Source organism: Cnephaeus nilssonii (genome assembly GCF_951640355.1).
Source record: "Cnephaeus nilssonii genome assembly, chromosome: 13".
NCBI classification, from domain to species: Eukaryota; Metazoa; Chordata; class Mammalia; order Chiroptera; family Vespertilionidae; genus Cnephaeus; species Cnephaeus nilssonii.
Window position 1 is genome coordinate 21,734,606 of NC_137084.1, and position 15,591 is coordinate 21,750,196.

At 35.3% G+C, this 15,591-nt stretch overlaps 1 protein-coding gene across 5 annotated transcripts in view; it reads left to right on the forward strand.

The window, feature by feature from the left end:
- The window catches only part of IMMP1L (inner mitochondrial membrane peptidase subunit 1), a 42,847-nt gene that overhangs the window by 11,493 nt on the left and 15,763 nt on the right, over positions 1-15,591 (forward strand). For 2 of the 5 annotated variants that reach the window (XM_079787836.1, XM_079787837.1), the window contains exons 3-4: positions 12,371-12,504; positions 14,059-14,147. In XM_079787836.1, coding sequence (XP_079643962.1) covers positions 12,400-12,504; positions 14,059-14,147 — 194 coding nt within the window. In that variant the 5' untranslated portion in view covers positions 12,371-12,399. Of the gene's footprint in view, positions 1-5,560; positions 5,817-10,125; positions 10,234-12,370; positions 12,505-14,058; positions 14,148-15,591 lie in introns of all 5 variants that reach the window. The other 3 variants (XM_079787839.1, XM_079787838.1, XM_079787840.1) reach the window with 3 other exon arrangements.

Sequence of the window (15,591 nt, forward strand, 5' to 3'; positions counted from 1 at the left end):
GATGTCTTTTTCTTTGACTTGTAGATGTTCTTTATATATTTGGAATATGAGTCCTTCATCTAATATAGGTATTGCAAACATTTCTCCTGCTCTGAGGTTTGCCCTCTCAATTTATTAATAGTGCTTTTGATGAACAGATGACTTTAAAGTCGTCTAGTTTGTCATTTATGTTTAGTGCTTTTTACCTCTTGTTTAAGAAATATTTGTCTATTCCAAAGGTGTTCTGTATTCTGTATTGTTCTCTAAAACTATTATTGTTTTATAGTTTATACCCATAATTTTAGATTGTATTTTCATGTTAGGCAATTTTGCTCTGATTTTTAGACTCAAAAATCTATATCTCTAAACAGAAAAGGGAGGTGGATTTATGTTAATGGCCATTTGCTTTTTTACTAAATACTCCCTTAAGAAAACAGTATGTTTATCTATGTTTGCCTCAACTGTAACTTTAATGTACTTCTTTATGTTGTTTGCCTGTAAGCTAATTTTACAAGATTATTCAGGGAAGGATTTCTGGGGTGGGAAAATAAATGTTATGATTTTCAATAATACTAGTAATCATAAAAACTTTTATCCATGAAATATAAAGTTTGGGGAAGTATTTACAGACACAATGCCAGTTACCTCATTTAGGTATAGTTCATTCTGTTAAAGTTTGGGATATTTCAGTGAGGGAAAAATTGCTTTTGTCATCAAAGCAATATGAAATGCTGGCTATTAACCTGAGAATTATTTTTATAAGCTTCTTTTTAATTATTTTGATTGTAGGTAGGTGAGCATTCATTTGTGTATAAGTTATAAACATTCACAAGGCTTTCAGTGATACTTATTATTATTCAGAAGTATATGAGACATATGTTCTGATTATGTGCCATTTGTATTGCAGAAAAGTGGTTTTATATACTCTAATATTTTAGTTTTTATCTTGTCAGTAATGTATATTATTAACTTATTGTATTACTTAAGTCTACATTTATATTTCTTAATGAGAAATTGCCTGTTTAAAAATGCATTTTGTCTGTGATCACAGTGCTGAAATTATAGAAAGGTGACAGTTCTTGACTCTTAACTAAGCACTTAGATATTTTTCACTTGTCATCTACATTTCTTAGTTTAAAGCATCAAATTAAATAATATTTTATCTTGGCTTTTATTTTAATTCATGCATTTAAAAACTGAAATTCAGATAAAAGGTAGTTTCAAAATAAATTCAGTATATTATTTATGAGTGGAGCAACACATTAGCATTGGGTTCACAATAGATCATATCGCTTTTATTCCATCTTACAAGCTTAGCAGCACAAACAGAATAATCAACATATTATTTGGCTGTCATCTGCTGAACAGAAACCAGAGATCACAAGGAGGTTTTCCCTAGCTGTGGTGATGGCCTTTTTGTTCCAAGCCCCCATCTGGGAGGGCCATGGTGTGTTATCATATGGAACGCGGGGTTTTCTGTAATCTGCTTAGCTGCACTGCAGTTTGAATCTTCATTCCATGTTTGTGTAATTTATAATTTTAATGAGACCATGGCTCTTGTGGGCTTTGAAATATATTAAAAGCTCTTTTGTGCATATGCTTTTGTTCTTGCTTAATAGGCTCAGTGTATTTAAAACTGATGAATTTTTATTCATGAATTTAGATGTCTGGGGATTAACTTAGACTGAATATCATTGCTCTCATATATTGATGGTTAGAAAGTTGTTTTTTTTATTATTATTACTTTGTTTTTATATGTGTGTGTTTGTCTGTGTCTGTGTGTATATGTGATACTTGTAACCAGGAAAGGAAAGAAATACATAATTATAAAAGGGTAGGAAAAAGTGGCATGGCTAGGTTATAAAGAACTGATTTAGATGTTATCCATCTTATTTATTGATACTTATGTTTCATCTTCAGACTTAGTATTTTATATAAATATTATAAAGGAATAATTATGAAAAAGCAAATTTTAAATGAGTTAATACTTTACATACATACTACTGTTTATAGAAATTCCCAATGTGTGACAAAGATAGACTTTGTATTTTAATTGTATAATATCAATTTTCTTTGGTTATTCTAAATTTACCATTAACTTTCTTTACTTAAATTAGGTATACATTTTATATTTTAACCATCTACAGTTTTCCTTGTTTCTGTAAAACTATTTTTGTTAATGAAATTTTTTAAACCTACATTGATGGATAATGAAATGACTAATGGAAAAGCAGCCTTCTAATAATTTACAAAATTGAACTTTTTTATTTTTCTAAAATTGTGAAATATACTAAATGCTTCAAATCTCTATAGTTATTACTTATTATGTATTTGAAATTTTGAATATAAATAATTATATAGCACGTTAGAAAAAAATCATGGCACTTGGTAGATGCAGACATGTTTTTTGAAGTTGCTATCTATTGGACTCAATGAATGGTATACTGAGACCTTAGTAGCCTTTTATGAAGTTGCTCAAGATGTACTTTTTCTAAAAGCCTATGCTTACTGGACTAAAACATTTTTCTAACGATAAAACATTATTATTTTTTTTTGTTCACAATGGTGAGTAATTTGGCTAGTCCCTCCTTCCTCACTACCCCTAAGCTAGAGATAGGAAATAGATTCTAAAATGACTATATTTTCTTCTTTCTTTAGTAAGCTTATCTACCAGATTTAACACTAGGATGTTTGTTCTTCCATAATAACCCTCTGTTTTAGTATTTTTATTAGTTGTACAATTTTAGTTAGATTAAGAATATATTATTAAAAATATGTAATCTGCTAAAACAGTGCTGTCCAATAGAAATATGAGTCATATATGTATTTTATTTAACCTGCTGTATCTAAAATACTATCTTTTCAACATGTAATTAATATATAAAATACTAGAGGCCCAGTGCACAAAATTTGTGCATGGGGCGGGGGGGTAGGGGACTTGTCCCTCAGCCCAGCCTGCACCCTCTCCAATCTGGGACATCCTTTTATAATCCAGGACTGCTGGCTCCCAACTGCTCTCCTGCCTGCCTGCCTGATTGCCCCTAACTGCTTCTGCCTGCCAGCCTGATCACCCCTATCCACTCCCCTGCCAGCCTGATCGATGCCTAACAGCTCCCCTGACAGCTTGATTGCCCCTAAGTGCCCTCCCCTGCAGGCCTGGGTCCCCCCTAGCTGTCCTCCCCTGCAGGCCTGGTTGCCCCTAACTGCCCTCCCCTGCCGGCCCGGTCACCCCTAACTACCCTCCCCTGCTGGCTTGGTCTCCCCCAACTGCCCTCCCCTGCAGGTCTGGTCCCCCCCAACTGCCCTCCCCTGCAGGCGTGGGTCCACCCCAACTATTCTCCCCTCCAGGCCTGGTCCCCCAAGTGCCCTCCCCTGCTGGCCTGGTCCCCCCCCAAGTGCCCTCCCCTGCAGGCCTGATCCCCCTTAACTGCCCTCCCCTGCAGGCCTGGTCCCCCCCAACTGCCCTCCCCTGCAGGCTTGATTGCCCCCAACTGCCCTCCCTTGCAGGCCTGGTCCCTCCCAACTGCTCTCCCCTGCTCGCCTGATCATCCACAACTGCCCTCCCCTGCTGGCCATCTTGTGGTGGCTATCTTGTGTCCACATGGGGGCGGCCATCTTTGACCACATGGGGGCGGCCATCTTGTGTGTTGGAGTGATGGCTAATTTGCATATCACCTCTTTATTATATAGGCTTTTACTTTTGTTTGTACTAAGTCTTCAAAGTCCAGTGTATATTTTATTCTTACAATACCTCTCAGTTTAGAGTAGTCACATTTCAAGTGCTCAATAGCCATATATAGCTAGTGGCTACTTTATTAAACAGTATAACTCTAAAGTATTTCATGTAAATATCATAACAGAAATGTGTATTTTTTGCATTCCTCATTATTTTCCTAATATTCTAATCAAGATAATCAAATAGTATACACGTGCTATGTAGTTGAAGTTACACAGTACTGTTGGGTTATACATGACTGTTTAATACACAAAATCAGAATTATGTCACCTGACTTCTGAGTACTTAACAGATATTATATAGATATGCTTAAAGATACTGTGATTATAAGGAGAAAATGGCTAATATAAGGGATGTGGTATGTTCCTCAGCAATTGTGGGCAAATAGAACTTGTCAAATAAGCCATATTTCAAGTATACCAAGGAGATTAGTTTTACATGAATCCCATGGCAAATCTCAATACTTTTTTTAATTTATAAAGTTGAGAATTCCTCTTCGCATGCTTATAATTTTTCTGTGTTTGCATGATTTGCATGAATGATAGGAATCTTTCTTTTCATATAATTTTGCTTAGAGCTGGTATAGCTTTAAACTTCTTAGAAGAAAAAAGCTTAACATAAATTATTGTTTTCTAAATATCTCTAGGATTCTATACAGTTAAAATGCTCTGTATATATTCCAATATAAGAAGTTATTTCATTACTCTAAAATCATATTGTTAAGTACTCTAAAACCTTGAATTGTAATTGGTTTGAATGGATTCAAATATCTTAAAATACAAAATGATGAAGGTCCTTTGTATAAAATACTGCTTCTGTACTTTATAAAAGTAGAGACCTTGTGTGTAATTGACCTTGCTCAAGTATGGTTTAGAGAGAAAATGATATGTTCATGAGGTCTCTGAATCTTTCATATTTTCTAAATTTTGAGGGAATTGAGCTAATTCATATGTAATCTATCTTATATAGATATTGGCTGATGTTTGTATTCTTTCACTCACTTAAATTTTTATTGACTTCTTTCTGTGACTTCTACATTTAAAGTGTTGGCACAAAATGTTAAGCTATTCTTTAAACAATACCTCTAGTTTTTTGGAGCTGATAAATCCATCCATTGATTTCCTAATTTTATTATGTACACAGTGAATTGTAATCCAAGATTACAGCAAACAAGATGTTAATTTCAAGCCATAATCTATGTACATTTCAATTACAGAGCATGATTGTTATAGAAGCACAGAATAAAAAGGAATAACATTTGTGCTATCCTCACAGGAGCTGTCAATAAAAGATGTAATGGGGGATTTAGGAATCTGGAAATGGCCAACTAATTTATGTGAATCTATTTTATTTCAGCTAGAAAGACCAAGCTCCTTTTCGTCTGTACTGCATATTGCAGAGCACAGGCTGTCTATAGAAAACCAGGCGGCTGCATATGGATAGTCCCTTGATATCATTCACTTGCTGTGTAATCTTATTATGCAAAGTTCTAATCTTCACCTAGAATGAATGCCTCTGGGTCAGGATATAGTCATATCAGGGTTTTTGAGGTCATGTTTTGTGATCCTTAGCTTATTCTTCTAAGTAGGGCTGGGATTTAAAGGGTATTCCCCAGACGCTGGCCAAGATAGACAGCAGAACCTGCTGCCTTTTTGGAAGACAAGACCAACATGAGGTCCCCGGTAGGATTAAACTTGATTTGTAGCTGTAGGATTTTTTAACAGATGTATTATTGGACAGGGAATAGGGGGCCACCAGCACAGCAAAATTGAATCATGACTGGCATTCTCAGGGAGTTTGCTGCCTGCTAAAACAGCAGCTGCATGTGGATTTGACTTCTTTCAGGTGAAGCGACTTCCAGTCATTTGGAAAGGATGGGATGAAAAGGAACCTTGGTGATAATTTTGATGTCTGCAAGATTTAGTACCAGTGTAATGGGATTATCGGTAACACCTTCACTGCAGAAAAAGCCACCTGGCGCTATAACTGGCAGCAACTGAGAACTAATCCTTTCCCATCTCTTGGATGTCATTCATGAAGCTGAAAGCGATTTCTATCCTGCTAACTGTGATTAATTTTATAAACAACAACAAAAAATCAGGTGATCAAGGCAAAGAATATGCTTTCTATTAATTATTTAAAATATGGAACTTTAGCTATTTGACTTATAAATTATGTAAGACATATGTAAACTATAAACTATGTATGAGTTAAAATTCATTTAAATGTTCAAGTAGAAATGATGATTAATAATGTCTTTTATACTTTTTCCAGTTGAGTGATGTAGTATAATTGCTATTGGTGAAGATTTATATTTGAGATTAAATATTAAATTAAATACTTCAGTGTTCTTTTGGGTATAAAGCCATTATCAATAAATTAAGTAAAATGTGTATAGGTGTAAGGAATCAGAATAATTTATTTTTTTCATACAGTTTAACTGCTTCTTTTCCTGCTGATTAAATGATTTTAGTAAATAAAACATTTAATGATATAAAAATATAGATACATTATTTTATAATTACAGTAATGCTAGCTGATGAAAAGGGCTCTTTCTGAAAGTATATGTATGCTCTTACTATGTAAAAGTCCTAAAATAATATTAATACTAAATAGACTTATTTTTCTAAAATCAGAAATTCTTAGTCAAAGTTTTCCTTTAGGAGATGGGGATTCAGTTATTTGCTCTGAAATCATGTATTCATTAATTGAGGCTTATTTTTTAAGCATTTTATTTCAACTAAAACTTTATCAAGTACTTTGTTTAGAGGTGTTATTTTAATATTCTTCTCTTACACAGTCCAGAATAAACTGAGAGAAAATGAAGTGAAATTATCCCATCAGTCACCCAAACAGTATGCAACATAACTGCCAAGACTAGAAAAGATAATTAGTGTTGTCAGTGTTATGATCCTAGAGTACTTACTTACTTTTAAAATATTCATAGAACTTGATTTTTATCTTATTGTTTTTTATTTAGTAGCTTTGTCTTTTAAGAAATAGATTAGAAAATATTAATCATGTTTTTAGGCTCTAAATCCTACCTAAATATAGGTGACTAAAATATTTTTTGAAATTACAATAACTAAAATATAATTATCCATTATGAATGATATATTGATTTATTTAAAGCCTCTGTTTACATATAATACATTTGTTCTCCATATTTTCTTTCTTAGAAAAATCAATAAATGCAATATAATAAATTTATGTAGAGATCTTTGGTCAAACCTACATAGCAAACTTGTCATTCTTCATGGATTTTGTTTTAACTGGATCTAAGCTATTGTATTCGAAAATGTGTTTCTTCATTTGTTGTCACATTTAAAATTAATGAATGAGAAAGCTTAATATTTTTACTGAACTGCATTGTGCTAGTTTATAAAGGACTTTTTTAGTCTTCTATTTCTATTTTTGCTACTGGAAAACCTGTCTATTTAAAATTCTATTATCAGAATGAAAGATCTATCTATGAAATAAGTGGCCTAAAATATTTATCTTGTCTTCATAATATAATTAATTTTATTTTAAATATAAAATATTTGATTTATATGTAATTTAAAATTATTTTTCCAGGTAGTGTATTTTCTCATGATAACTTTCTAGAGTAGTTAATAGTATTAAATAATTATTTTTTAAAAGTAGCTCTCCTTTCAAAACAAAATTTGTCTCAAAGCTTTTATTAAACATGGTTACTTTTCTGCTTTTTATTTACTTGGTTACTGAATGGCTCTTGAAAATTACTATTTTTTCTTTCTCTATCCTGGGCATTATTCTTATTTGATTAGAGATGGTTATTTCATTTGGAAAGTCCCAAATAAACTCATCTTAATTAAATTCACTATTAACATATAAGGCCTTCTCAATGATATATATTCTTTTCAGATATGGGTTACTTGAATTTAATACCTTATTGACAACTTATAAGAAACTTGGCTTATCTTTAAAAGCTACTACTATTAACTTAATAAGTGACTCATAATTATGTCAGTAAGAGTTAAGGGAGTTATTTTTGGAGACGAGAGAGATACAGGGTTAGAGAAATTAGAAGAAAACGTTTTTTAAAAAGGAATAAATAAGGTACAATAAATAATAAGGGAATTCTTAATTATTTAAGGGATGATAAACTATTTTTTCTCTTTTGATAGTTTATGAGGCTTAGCATCATACCAAAGGGCCATGCTTGAACTGTAGACTGGCACAGCTACAGCTAGTCAGTGATAATGCTGAATGGTATTTGTTCCATTTGAATGCATATCCTTCAACTATTGCTTATACAACTTGTATATTGTCCTGAGATACATGGATTATATAGTCTATATATATATAGGTTTTGCTATTTCACTCTTTGGGAGCTGATACTTGATTATATTAAAAGTGTCAACTGTTTATAAACATAAAATGAGTTTTTATTTTGATTATATATGTATGTATATATATAATAAACTTTAGAAGATAACATTGGATTTTAAAAAATCACTGAAATGTTAGCATTATAAAGTTTATTTGATGAAAATTTATAGAATTATCTCAACATTAACATTCAGTTTACAATGATGGTTAAATTTTGTCAAGTTTCTGAAAGTATTTACTATGTCTCAGTGGCCTCAAATGACAGCACAGTCTTTTTCTGGCCTTCCTTTCTGGGAACTTATTAAAACTACAGATTCTGCAGCCTTGCTCCCACAGATTGTCATTCTTGAGCTCTGTGATGGGTGCCTAGGAGTTTTGATTTTGAATTTAGTTCTCAGGTTATTGTGATGCTGCAGTCAGATTTAAAATGGTATTTACTGCTCTAAACCTTAAAGGATTGCCAATTATTTCCTCTGGCAATGAATCAAAATAAATAGGTTTAAGAAAAATCTTCATAGATTATGGGGATCAGAGGTCTTTGAATTTACAGTCCTAGAAAAAAAAACAACCCTCTGCACAAGTCTTACAGTAGATTTAACATTATAGATTTGAACAACTCATGAGCAGCCTTGAAGTTGATTTTGAAATGGCAGGAATTTGAATTACTTTGATAGAGAGGCTGCTGTGTGAGTGAATTATTTAGCTATTGAGCAGAGTACATCACTCAGCATCCATGTCTTAATGAGTCTTTGTTGTTCTCTCCTAGTCACAATAACTTCCACTCAGCGTCTGAAATGGACATATATCTTTCAGTTACTTTATATATATCATTATATGGGAAAATGTATTTTGTATAGGTTTTCTTGAATTTGATAAATCATAGAAGTCTCAGGAATGTCATAAGTCTGCTGCTTTTTCTTATCCAAATGAAGATATTTGTAGCTAAACTATGATGTTGGGATTTGTCTTCGGCTTCACATCTACTTCTCTCTCCTCACCTTTTCCTAATGTGAACATTTTATGATTGTTAATATATTTATTAACTGTTCCTCTTATTAAAACAAAAAATTATGATATTTATCACTTTGGCTGTTTATAATTTAAAATGAATGCATTTCTGTAAACTGATAGTCTCAATTAACATTGACACTTTGCATTTTTTTCCTGTTTCTGAAACAAAATGCTTTTTTTTTTTTTAAAGGAATTCCAGACCTGAACAACCAGGTGGATGTTTTCCTTGGGGCTTAGGGTATTCTGAAATCACTTCACCAATATCAAAAGATGGATAGATCTAAATCAAGCTCTTAGGCTTGTACCCCTATTCTAGAAACTTATAGGGATGGAGGAATGCCTAGTTTCTTTTCAGCTTCAGGGGTTCACTCAGCTCTATCTTTTTAGTTAGTCTTTTTTTTTTTTTTGTAACCCTTATCTGAGGATATGTTTTTATTGAATTTGGAAAGAGAGAGAGAGAGAGAGACATCAACATCGAACATAGACTTGCTGCCTCCCATATGCGCCCTGATGAGGAATTCAACCTGCAACCCAGGTGTGTGCCTGACAGGATATGGAACCCGTAACCTTTTGGTGTAGGGACAATGCTCCAACCAACTGATCCACCCAGCCAGGGCTTTTTTAGTTTTAACATCAGTCCAACCTCTCTCTTTCCCATGCTTCTCATCAGCCATTTGGAGATCTTCCTTAGTGAAATCTTCATTTTTTGGGGGGGGGAGGGGGGAGTTTGCTTAATTTTGTTAGGTTTTCTTTTTCTTAATAATTTGATAAATTCTCTACATATTCTGGATGTCTCCATTAGTTTTTGAGCACTGACTTGCTTTCTGCCCTATGCTATTGCTCCTAATGGGAAATGATATTTGGAAACCAAAAATCTGCCTGCTAAGTGTGCCCATTACTACTGCAGAGTCCTTGCTTCTTTCAGTGGAAGGGCTAGGATGGTATTTTATATAGGCAGGAAGGCAGACAAACACAAACGTATCTATTTAATTAAATTCCTTTTGATACCTTCTACTCATACCTAACCTCCCATTCTATATTTATAGCTTCTTTCTCTGACATTGAGAATCCTGATATTTACTCATTTGTACTATCTGAAATATACAACCAACAACAAACAAATCTACTGTCAAGGATCCTGAAATGAGGCTTAGGTAATATGACAGAGCTATTGCGGTTATGGGAGCAGGAGAGTAATATGGGAGTCAGTGTAACAGTGATTAAGTTCTTGACTCCATTTTCCAATTTTGTGATGTTCATCATGTAAGTTTACTACTTGTAGGCTCATTTTTCTTATTTATAAAATGAGGACGGTAATAATATCTACCTTATAGAGGTTAATTTGTAAAGCTTGACAGATAGCAAGTATTGAGCAAATGTTAATTATTAATATTATTGTGTTTTAGTAGTTTTAATCTGAGAGTAATACATAGTAGCCTAGCCATAAAACATTATTTGAGAAACTAGAAGCCTGGTGCACGAAATTTGTGCATGGGTTGGGTGTCCCTCAGCCCAGCCTGCACCCTCTCCAATCTGGGACCCCTCGAGGGATGTGCGACTGCCTGTTTAAACAGGCAGACCGACATCCCTCTCACAATCCAGGACTGCTGGCTCCCAACTGCTCGCCTGCCTGCCTTCCTGATTGCCCCTAACTGCTTCTGCCTGCCAACCTGATCACCCCCTAACCACTCCCCTGTCAGGCTGATTGCCCCTAACTGCCCTCCCCTGCCAGCCTGATTGCCCCTAACTGCCCTCCTCTGCCAACCTGGTCACCCCTAACTGCCCTCCCCTGCCAGCCTGGTCCCCCCCAACTGCCCTCCTCTGCAGGCCTAGTCCCCCCAACTGCTCTCTGCTGCAGGCCTGGGCCCCCCCCAACTGCCCTTCCTTACAGGCCTGGTCGCCCCAACTTCCCTCCTCTGCTGGCCTGGTCACCCCTAACTGCCCTCTCCTTCAGGCTTGATTGCCCCCAACTGCCCTCCTCTGCCAGCCCGGTCACCCCTTACTGCCCTCCCCTGCTGGTCTGATCGCCCACAACTGCCCTCTCTTGCAGGCCTGGTCCCTCCCAACTGCCCTTTTCTGCTGTCCATCTTGTGGTGGCCATCTTGTGTCCACATGGGGGCAGCCATCTTTGACCACATGGGGCAGCCATCTCGTGTGTTGGAGTGGTGGTCAATTTGCATATTACTCTTTTATTAGATAGGATACTTGAAACGTAGTTGTAACAGGTAAACAGAGATAATAGATACTAGGAACATTTTAGATGAATATTATTAATATTTTAATTTTATATAGCTTTTAAAATACTTGATATGGTTCTTTATGCTGTCTTACTGTATTCATGTGTTCATTATTATATTAATAGTTAAGCTGACAACTGAATGTAACTTCATAATTTCCACAGTGCTTTCACATTATTGAATGTGATCCTCAGATCCATTCTGTGAGATATTTCCATTTTTGGAGACCCAGAGAGGTTAAGTAATTCATTGACAATCACACAAGTTAATAAAAGGACCCATTTAATGCTAGAATTTCCATGTACCTATTTTAGTGCTTTCTTTTATTATATTATGATAAGAACTGATATAGGATAGCAGGGAACAATATGAAAAACTATTACTAGTACTTTGCAAGAGTTAATATCTTTCTATAGATGTCTGCCTTAATACCAAGAAATAACCAGGACATTAAAGGGGACAGACAAGTTGAGTCTACTAGTTATCTAATCCTATATAACCCTATATAATAAAAGCATAATATGCAAATCGACCGAACGGCTGAACGACCATCCAGACGGCCCTCTGGATGGCCATCCGGGATGATGCTATGACACCCACTGGTGCCAGGCCAGCCAAGGTGGGTGCAATGCGATTGGTCCGGGGCCCGGTTATTGCCCCATGATCACCCCACAGAGGGAGGCCCAGGCACCGGCCAGTGGGCTGCAGCGGGTGGGTGGGCCTCCAAAGCCTGGGTCCCGGGTGCCAGAGGGAAGCCGGTGCCGGCAGCTGGGGGAAGGAAGGCCTACTCTTGCACAAATTCTTTGCATTGAGCCTCTAGTTCATATATAAACCCAGTGTATTTGAATAAAATATCTGTTCAGTAGATCGAAATACTTAAGTGTCTATAATTTGTCATTTAAAAATAGCAGAAATGAAAGTAAGGTGTTGTTTTTCTGCACCAAATTGTTCATTTAGTACATTCTAGGTGATTATAAAATATATTACAATAAAACTATTTCTTAAGTGTTTTAAAATAGTATTGTTCATGAAACTTTCTGAAATTTACCATCAGGCCAATGGTGACAGAGTCTACATAGAACTATGCTTCGTGGTGTTCTGGGGAAAACCTTTCGACTTGTTGGCTATACTATTCAGTATGGCTGTATAGCGCATTGTGCTTTTGAATATGTTGGTGGTGTTGTCATGGTAAGTTTTTACTTTCGAGAAAGTAATCATTTTAAATATATACCTTTTTAAATAGAAGGAAAATGTGTTTTTCCCTTTATTATAATTGAAGTTATTAACTTAATGAATAAAGTTTGACTGTTAAAACAAAATCTTCCTAAATATGTAAGAGAATGTAAGAGGATGTAAGAGAATGTATTTGTATTGGCACTGATATAAAATATAAGAACCATTATTTTAAATATGGTTCTGTATTCTGTTTCTGATAGGGCACAAAAGGCCCTATTAATACACTAAGAATAATAGTTTATACCATTTATTGAATGCTAAAATGTTCTAGGATATATTTGATGTTTTACAATTATTAACACATTTAATCTTTACACTCTGTGAGATACTTAATAGAAATCTACTATACATATGATGAAACTGAGGCTCAGAAAGCTTAAGTAACTTGGTCCATGTCTCACAGTTAGTAAGTAGACTTGGAATTTCAACACAGACTTTTCTCCAGTTTTCAAAACTGCTCCTCTTAACCGTTGTGTTTAACTGTCATTCAAACAAATGATTATTCTGTCTTGTGTTAATATTAAAATGTTAAGGATGCCCCCCAATGATATTTTTAAATAGAGCATTATGAATCTATCAACCATTACTGTACTAACCTTTTAGAAATTATGTAAATGAAATAATTGATTGAATGTCTAATTAGTGGGTTTTGTTGGTGGTGGTGCTGTTTTTATCAGGTTTAGCCTAACAGATTCAGTCATACACCTTCAGGTATTCAGCAAATAAATATATTTAACTGAAACCACCCCCTCTTGGAGTTTTAAAATTTCCAGTGGGCTACAGAGGTAGCAAACATGAACTTTCATTGTGTTCTTTATTATTTTCTGCCTGGGTAGGAAGATTTGACTAAAAATTATTTACACATAAGAGGAGTAATAGAGACTGTTGTATTTAGACTTTTTAGGTAGCAATGACCACTTTATATAGAGATTATTGTTTTAAGATATACTAATATGAAGTCTTAAAGTGCATCATCTTATTATGCCAATATTTTTTTCAGTATAAAATATAAGTTGCAGCCCATCAATGGGTGAGCTACTCTCTTGGAAGAGAAGAAAAGGCATCAACTCTTTGCAAATAATATGATACTATTTAATAAATCACTGATATTTGACAATAATAAGAAAATAAAGCATTCATTTATTCATTCAACATGTTTTTTTGAGTATCAACTTTATGCCAAGCCCTGGCAACACGAGAGACAAGGTCCCAGGCCTCATGGAGCTTACTTTCTACCGAATGGCCCAGATTTGGAAACATAGATAATGTTATTTTATTCATGTATTATAATGTAATATCAATAAACCATTTTTAATATATTTGCTTATGTCTCCAGACTTGGTGGCCACTCTATAGAGTTGAACTTCTCTGGGTGCTGCCAGCTTATTATGAGTCATCCTCCAAGCATGGAGAACATTGGCTTGATTTCTTTCTTTTAAGCCTGCTCAGATGTTTGTTATATTTAAAAAGGTTTTCAAATCCAATTACAAAATTATGTCTTTTCAGTGTTCTGGACCATCAATGGAGCCTACGATTCAAAATGCAGATATTGTCTTTGCAGAAAATCTTAGTCGACATTTTTATGGTATCCAAAGGTATATTTGTCATAGATATATTAAATTTGTGGTGGAAATACACATAGACATTGTGTCTTTTCTGCAGTTTTTTAACTTTATCTTTAAAAACTCTCTTGTAAATACAAAAGAGTGACAAGCTAGATAAAATTTTGTCTCAAATATTTTCTCTCAGTTTTGAAAAATTTTAATAGTTTCTGTGGCACGCATTGTCCCTTAGGTCATTATGCCCCATTCATCATTGTCCAAAGTAGATAGCAGGAACTTTTATTATGCACGTTCAAACCTACTTTACTCTTTTTTGTGGGTGGGGTTTGGCTAGAATGTTTTGAGGCAAGAGTTAGGAACTTATGAACTACTTTGCATATCCAAATCATTGATTTGGTTTTTAATGTTTAAAATAATCCTATTTCTATTGATGACTGTCTTATTCTCAATGGCCTATGATGAGCACTTGATGACTTTTAGACTATAGCCCTGTTTATAGCCACGAGTGAAGGAATCTTATCTGAGTCTCCTGATTAAGTTGAAAAACTCCTTGGCAAATATTGTTTGCCACCAAATCATTTTAAATCCTATTTTAAGTGGTGTTTCCCATTCTTTGATGCTGTTTGTTCTAGTTAACTCTGTATTATTCCTTCTGAATGCATGTCAAGTATTAGTAATTTAATGTATTTTCCATAGGGTACCTCTCTGATTCCCTAGAATTTTGGGTCCATTAGTTTTTCATAATTCTGCAAAAATTTTATATCAGCATTCATCTACATTAACTACAAATTTGACTCACTTGAGCTGTTATTTAGCTATGACCCAAGTAGATTTAGGCACTCCTCTTTCACTATTCACCTTCTCAATATTCTGTTTCACATTACTGAAAAATCTTCAAAAATGGTGTGAAACTGTTCTTTGCATTTACTGATCTTACCATGAGATTCTATAGATAGAAACTATCTCTTATGTCCAGCCATATGGTCTAGCATGGTTCCTAGGTAATTGTTCTTCAGATCTTTTACTCATAACAACTTCAAGATATGAGGGTTTTAAAATAAAACTTACATAATGAGTTGTATTCTAGCTTTTTCTTTTTAACTTATGTCAAAACTAGAGGCCCAGTGCATGATTTAATCATGCACATATAGGCTGTCTGTCCGCTGGTCGGGACCCGGTGTGGCCGGCAGCTCCGAAGTCCCTGGGCCCCTAGGGCGAGGCAGGGCGGGGGCATGGTCCTCCTGCGGCCGGAGCCCAGGCCTGGGTCTTGCCTTCGCCTCCCACCCAGGAATGCTGGGGCCGCCGCCGCCTCCTCTGCCTTCTTGGAAACCCGCGTCCTCTGCGGACACCGGGACACCACCGAGCGCTCCTGCGGCCCAACTGCCGCCAGACTCCTCCCCCAGGAGCCGCACCGCCCGCCCACCCGCGCCGCCTCCAAACCTCCAAAACGCCAGCTCGCTGCCCCAGAGGCCCATCT